This window comes from Cynara cardunculus (assembly GCF_001531365.2).
Source record: "Cynara cardunculus var. scolymus isolate 2C chromosome LG 5, CcrdV1, whole genome shotgun sequence".
NCBI classification, from domain to species: Eukaryota; Viridiplantae; Streptophyta; class Magnoliopsida; order Asterales; family Asteraceae; genus Cynara; species Cynara cardunculus.
The window spans coordinates 10145088-10152780 of NC_037532.1; the positions used below are offsets into that span (position 1 = coordinate 10145088).

Consider the following 7693-nt stretch of genomic DNA (forward strand, 5'->3'; position numbering starts at 1 on the left):
GAGACGACCCTACTTATCGCTATCACAAGTTGTGTTTTAGAGATAATAGGCTTATTTTTATAAAATTCTATAATTTGCCGGACTCGACACCCGTCCAATTTTTGGCGCCACTGCCGGGGAACTCGGCAAGTTTAACTGTTTATGCCAAGATCGTTTCGTGCAGGTTCACCATTGCCAATTGATCCGGAAATTGAGAAAACCGCAAAGAAGCTAAGAAAGCAAGCTAAGCTTCGAAAGAAGCAAGGCGCGTCTACTTCTTCACCGGTTCTCAATATTTGGAAAGATATTGAGTTGTCATCCGATTCTGAAGACCAAATGGAGGAAGAAGAAGAGAAAGCTCATTCTGAGCAAGAAGAACCGGTCATCGAGACTGAAGAGAAAATGGTAAATCCCGAACGCATTTTAAGGGAATGAGCAGCACCCAACGTCACCGAGCAACCTCTTTGTATCACTTATCCGCCGGAAGAGGTAAGTGTTGAACTTAAGACTGGTTTAATACACTTACTGCCTCGTTTTCATGGTTTAGCTAACAAAGACACGTACAAGCATATGACCGAGTTCCACATGGTATGCTTGGGGATGAAGCCGCAAGGCACGACGGTGGAGAATCTCAAGCTGAAGGCATTTCCATTCTCCCTAGTTGACGCAGCTAGGGAGTGGCTTTTCTACTTACCGCCGGGATCCATCACTACTTGGGCGCAAATGGCAAGAGCATTCTTTGACAAGTATTTTCCCGCATCCAAAGCCGCCGGGCTTAGAAGAGAGATATGTGGGATCAAGCAGAAGGACATGGAGTCTTTATACGAGTATTGGGAGCGCTTCAAGCGCCTTTGTGTAAGTTGTCCTCAACATGGAATTTCTGATGAATTACTAATTCAGTATTTTTATGAAAGGTTGCTACCGATGGAAAGAAAGATGATGGATGCTGCGAGCGGAGGAGCTATAGTGAACAAGATGCCAACACAAGCGAGGACTTTGATAGACACCATGGCGGAAAACTCCAAGCAATTTGGAGTTCGGAGTGACATTGGCCGGGGCGCAAGTGAGGTACATGTTAAATCTTTAGAAACTAGAATAACTGATTTGACTAACATTGTGAAACAGCTTGCCATGGGTAATATGCCTCAAGTCAAGACATGTGGATTTTGCTCATCAGTGGCACACCCCACCGATGCATGCCCGACTTTACATGAAGAAGAAGAGCAAGTGAACGCCATTGGGGGTGGCAACTTTCAAAATTCAAACAACCGGGCTCCCGACCCTTTTTCGAGCACATACAACCCCAGTTGGAGGCAACATCCGAATCTGAGCTATGCCTCAAGGCAAGGACAAGGACAAGGCCAACAGTTTCAGCAAAAAGGCTCATTCCAGCAATCTCAGCAGTTTCAACCTCAACAATTCCAAGCACCGCACGGGCTTTCAGCAACAACATCCCTTTATTATATGCAATGAAGCAAGTTCCTAGATATGCTAAGTTTTTGAAAGAGTTTTGTACAAATAAAAGGAAACTAAAGGGTAATGAAAAGATAAGCATGAGTCAAAATGTGTCCGCTGTTTTGCAAAAACAGTTACCACCAAAGTGTAAAGACCCGWRYATGTTTACCATACCATGTAAGGTAGGCAATGTCTCGGTAAATCAAGCCATGTTGGACTTGGGGGCATCAATTAATGTTATGCCATATGTCATTTACTCATCTTTGGATGTAGGGCCCCTCAAGCCAACCGGTGTGGTAATCCAACTAGCGGATAGGTCTATTGTCTACCCTAAAGGGGTATTAGAGGACATGCTTGTTCAAGTGAATGAATTGGTCTTTCCGGCATATTTTTATGTTATAGATATGGAGGAGAACAATGCATCCAAGGCCGGTATGCTTTTGCTAGGTAGACCATTTTTGAAAACCTCTAAGACTAAGATAGATGTCCATAGTGGTAGTTTGACCATGGAATTTGATGGCGAGATGATTAAATTTCATATATATGATGCCATGTGATATCCAAGTGATGTTTCATCTTTATGCTTTGTTGATATTTATCGAGTCTTTATCTGATACTATGTTTGATCTATCTAATGAGGATGTGTTAGAAGTGATTCTAGATAGGGACTTAACAAATGGAAGTTTAAAGAAGCTTGCTCAAGAGTACAAGCTTGATGATGATTTTGCAGAATTGGTATCTTGGATGGAGAAAGGGCGAGCACAAAAGCCAAGGTATGAAGTTTCTAAAGTAGATTTGCCTATATCTCACACTAGACTTTTGCCTTCTGTTGAACAGGCACCCGAGCTAGAGTTGAAGACGCTACCACATCATCTGAAGTACGCCTACTTAGGAGATAAAGATACCCTTCCGGTAATCATATCCACCACTCTATCACCGAAGGAGGAAAGAGAGCTTGTGGATGTTTTGAAGGAGCACAAGAGGGCGATTGGATGGACCATCGCCGACATCAAGGGCCTTAGTCCCTCACTTTTCTAGCACAAGATTCTATTAGAGGAAGAATACAAGCCATTCCGAGAGGTGCAAAGGAGGTTGAACCCACCGATGTTGGAAGTTGTCAAGAAGGAGATACTCAAGCTTTTGGACGCCAATATGATCTACCCAATCTCTGACAACAAGTGGGTAAGCCCGGTCCAGGTAGTTCCTAAGAAAACTGGCATTACTGTGGTAGAGAATGTCGAAGGTGAGTTAGTGCCCACCCGTGTTCAAAATGGGTGGAAAGTATGTATTGATTATCGTAAGCTTAATTCATCGACTAGGAAAGACCATTTTCCCCTTCCATTCATAGACCAAATGTTAGAAAGGTTAGCCGATCGTACTCATTATTGTTTTTTGGATGGTTATTCAGGTTTTCATCAGATACCGGTTACGAGAGAGAACCAAGAGAAGACCACGTTCACCTACCCCTTCGGTACATTCGCCTACCGGAAGATGCCTTTCGGTCTTTGCAATGCACCGGCGACATTCCAACGATGTATGGTGAGTATATTTTCAGAATATGTAGAGAAYATTATTGAGGTTTTTATGGACAATTTCACAGTTTATGGTGATTCGTTTAGTTCATGCTTAGATAACTTGACCAAAATTTTAAAGAGGTGCATTGAAACTAACTTGGTTTTAAATTATGAAAAATGTCACTTCATGGTCCACCAAGGTATAGTACTTGGTCATGTTATCTCGGAAAGGGGTATAGAGGTTGACAAGGYAAAGATCGATGTCATAAAATCCTTGCCTTACCCCTCGAGTGTTAGAGAGGTCCGTTCTTTTCTCGGTCATGTAGGTTTCTACCGGCGTTTCATTAAAGACTTCTCCAAAATCACTCGACCCCTTTATGAGCTCCTACAAAAAGAGGTAGACTTTGTCTTCAATGAGGTATGTATTTGATTTATTGAAAGATATGCTTACTTCTGCCCCTATTATCCGACCTCCAAATTGGCAATCACCATTTGAGATTATGTGTGATGCTAGCAATCATGCAGTCGGAGCGGTATTGGGACATAAAGACAGTAAGAGCTCTTATGTTATCTATTATGCATCACGATCACTTGATAGTGCACAATGCAACTACTCAACCATCGAGAAAGAGTTGCTAGCAGTTGTTTTTGCTTTAGAAAAGTTTAGATCTTATCTGTTTGGCACTAAAGTGATTGTCTTTTCAGATCATGCTGCATTGAAGTTCCTGCTCAAGAAGAAAGACGCAAAGCCGAGGTTGATAAGGTGGATTCTCTTACTCCAAGAGTTTGATTTGGAGATTAGAGATAAGAGCGGAGCTGAAAATTTTGTTGCCGACCACCTTAGCCGGCTARTATTGGAWGGMGAGCCAWGCCCACTCACTKATGAGTTTCCAGATGAGCAYCTTTTCTCCGTTTCGGGCGAAACCCCCTGGTATGCAGACATTGTTAATTATTTGGTTTCAAAGAGCTTCCTAGGTGAGTTATCTAGACCCGATAGAGAAAAGATTAGGATAGAGGCTCGTCTCTACATGTGGGACGAGACGTACCTTTGGAAACATTGTCCGGACCAAGTTATCCAGCGATGTGTGCCCCAAGGGGAGTTTCAGTCTGTTTTATAGTTTTGTCACTCCCATGCTTGTGGGGGCCACTTCGGCCATAAGCGGACATATCGGAAGGTACTTGAGTGTGGGTTGTATTGGCCGACCCTTATGCGAGATTGTTATCGCTTTTGTAAGAGTTGCATGAGGTGCCAAATGACGGGAAACATTAGTTCCCGRAATCAAATGCCCCAATTTCCTATGCTAGTATGTGAGATTTTTGATGTTTGGGGCATGGATTTCATGGGACCYTTTCCCGCATCTTGCGGTAATCTTTACATTATTTTGGCCGTTGACTATGTCTCAAAATGGGTTGAGGCAAAGGCCACTCGAACTGATGATTCTCGTGTAGTTGCAGATTTTGTCAAATCTCACATATTTTCCAGGTTTGGGACGCCCAAGGCCATCATCAGTGATCGAAGCAACCATTTTTGCAACAAGGTCATTGGCGCTCTTTTCATGAAGTATGGGGTTATCCACCGCATCTCCACCGCCTACCATCCACAGTCAAACGGACAAGCCGAAGTATCAAATAGAGAGATCAAGTCCATTTTGGAGAAGACTGTGAATCCCAACCGGAAATACTAGAGCTTAAGGCTTACTGACACTTTGTGGGCCTATCGTTCGGCCTACAAGACGCCTATAGGTATGTCTCCTTTCCGGTTGGTGTACGGTAAACCTTGCCACCTCCCTGTGGAATTAGAGCACAAGGCGTATTGGGCGGTGAAAACGTGCAATATAGATTTGGATGAAGCGGGATCGCATAGGAAGCTTCAAATTCAAGAGTTAGAGGAGATACRGAACGATGCCTACGAAAATGCTCGCATCTATAAGGCGAAGACCAAGGCGTTTCATGACTCTCGTATTTCACGTAAGTCTTTCACTAAAGGTCAGAAAGTTCTCCTATATCATTCTAGATTAAAGTTATTTCCCGGTAAGTTAAGGTCCAGATGGATAGGACCTTTTGTTGTGTTAACCATTTTTTAGAATGGTGCAGTAAAGATACAAAGTCTATCTACGGGGAAGATTTTCAAAGTTAACAGCCATAGGCTAAAGCCGTTCTGTGAAAGCTTTGATGGAAGGGATTTAGAGAGGGTAGCTTTGGACACGCCAAGCTACAAGAATTGAACCGAGTATGGTCTAGCCAAAGACATAAAAGAAAGGCGCTGCGTGGGAGGCAACCCACGAATTTCCATTTCTTTTTATTTATTGCTTTCAGTTATTTAGTTTGCTTTTAGATTCTTAACTTCACTCTTGGATTTCTATGTTCTCAGGTTCACCCTGAATGTTGGACGCTTGAAGAGACACGCCCATCTCCACGGATTCTTACATTGGGAGGTCACTCATCAAATCAGGGGAGTTTTATGTTCCTTTTCCTTCATTGCTTAGAGTGTCCTCTACTTATTGCATACCTTGAGGACAATGTATGAATTAAGTGTGGGGGTGGGGTTATTTGCATGAATTGGGTATATAAATGGTTTTAGGGGTCAAATTTTTTCTTTTTGCAAATTTTGTGCTTAAATGAGGATCTTTGTCCGTTTTGACAATGTGTTAGCATGCTTTTATTGAGCTTAAATTGTTGATGACGATGAGTTTGGATGCATGTATAGCATGATTGAGCTTGATTGATAACACTTAGAGTTGATTAGTGGTAGCATTTCGGTCAAAGTAGACTATTGCTAATCTCTTGAGCTAGTTTTGAACATCGTGAGACTTTGAGCTTATTTAGACTAAATACTTGATATTAGTCTCAAATTCATGTCTTGTGTGATTGCGTCATTCCTAGATATGCATCTCTAGAACTTGATCTTTCTCTCCTTAAGACTACATGATATTTACATGCTAATAAACATGATAAAGGCCATCGTTTGCTCATTTTTATGTTAAACCACTAACCTTAAGCCTACCCCTTTATGATGTGATTATCCCTTTTGCACACCACTTTGAGCCTTAGCCTATTTCCTTTGTCACCCACATCATGAACTAATCCAAACACAACTCACCCGACCAATCACCAATGGAGTAGTCCCGGTCTTCCTGTATGCTCAAAAAAAAGTTGTATTTATATGTTGGAGAATACTAAAAAAAATTGAAAAAAAGAAAGGGAAGAATGAATGAAAAAGAAGAGAAAAATTCAAAAAGAAAAAAATATATATACATATGTGAAAAGCAAAATTACGTCGTCAATAAAAAAATAAAATAGACGACGAAAATGACGATACGGTTGAATATAAACGTTTCATTTCTATTCCCTATCGTCCGAAAATGAATGAGCTTCAAAGATAGATATAAAAGTCCTTTGTGAAAATAAAAATAAAGTGTAGTTGAGTAGCCGTATTCTCCGTTAGTGTTAGGTCTTAGTTACTTTTCCTATATAACTCCCTACCGTACCCAAAGCCTTGTTTTTCGTTACACATTTTAAGACCTTTTGATTTATAAGCATGTATTTTATCAAAATAGTAGAGAGTGAGAGGTTTTTCAAGCTTATGATAGATACATGTTAGTATAGTGACGATTTGAGCGATACACTTTAACCTAAGAAGTGAATCGAGTGTTGCTTCGTTAATCCCATTCGTGAGAGTTCTCGAGATTGGTTTGTGTCTACTTGATTGCGTGTGCATACCCTTTTCAATGCTTTGTTGCAAATCTCAAACTCATGATATGTTACATGTGTTGACGTTCTCATTTGATTCATTAATTTTTTTTTATAACTACGTGCTAACTTAAGTCATTGCCGGGACGGACAATAATCTAAGTGTGGGGGAATTTGATAAGTGTCAATTTTACATATATTTTTATGCTAAAGTTGTCTAATAATTAATATTAATTAGATGTTTAAAAGTTCTAATTTAGTTTTAATTATTTGAGGCAATTCAAGTTGGAAAAGAAAAAAATAACAATTTGATTATTTATTCATTTTTCTTTTGTTTTTCTTGTTGATCTCACAACAAACAGCCCAACAGAAAAGGCCCATCAGCACTAATAGTCCAACAATCAGCAGCCCAACAGCAACAACCCAAGAGATTCAAAAAAATCAGCAGCCCAGCAGAGGTTTTTTTTTATCGAGCGATAGAAGCAAGGCTGCTGCCCAAGACCAAAATCAGAACGATGGAGACGGGATTTCGTGCAGCAGAGACGTGGGCAGAACGATGGAGACGGAAGATCGTGGCAGAGAGGGATCGAGGGAGCAGAGTCGGTCGATAAAAGTGGGAGCAAAGGAGGCGATTGGGGCTGTCGATATAGAGGAAATCGAAAGGGCAGTGATATATAGCGAGCTCGAGACAAAAATAAGGGGAGATCGAATTGGAGAGAAGTTGTCAATTAGAGAGGATTTTAACAAACGAAAGCAGAAATTGAGAGGATTTTTAGAAGAAGGAAGGATTGTCGATTGAGATTGAGAGGGATTTAAGAAGCTGTAAATTGAGAGGACGAAGGGCTGTTAAAAAAGGGCAGTAGCAAAACAGAAGCTGTCGAAAGAAGCAGAAGTCGAGAGGGAGAAGCGGTCGATTGGAGAGAAGCTGTCGATTGGGAGGAGAAACAGGGACCAATTTCCAGATTTTAGGAGTGTTTTCTGAGACGAATTCTAAAGGTTATTGTCAATTTCTCCGTTTCAATCAACAGGTTAGTTTACATTTATTTTAGACATGA

At 41.0% G+C, this 7693-nt stretch overlaps 1 protein-coding gene across 1 annotated transcript; it reads left to right on the forward strand.

Moving 5' to 3' along the window:
* Window positions 1-410: 410 nt before the first annotated feature.
* LOC112512799 lies at window positions 411-1452 on the forward strand. The gene is made up of 2 exons (XM_025118940.1): window positions 411-468; window positions 527-1452. Exons 1-2 carry the CDS (start codon window positions 411-413, stop codon window positions 1450-1452), a joined length of 984 nt encoding a protein of 327 aa, XP_024974708.1.
* The last annotated feature ends 6241 nt before the right edge of the window (window positions 1453-7693 follow it).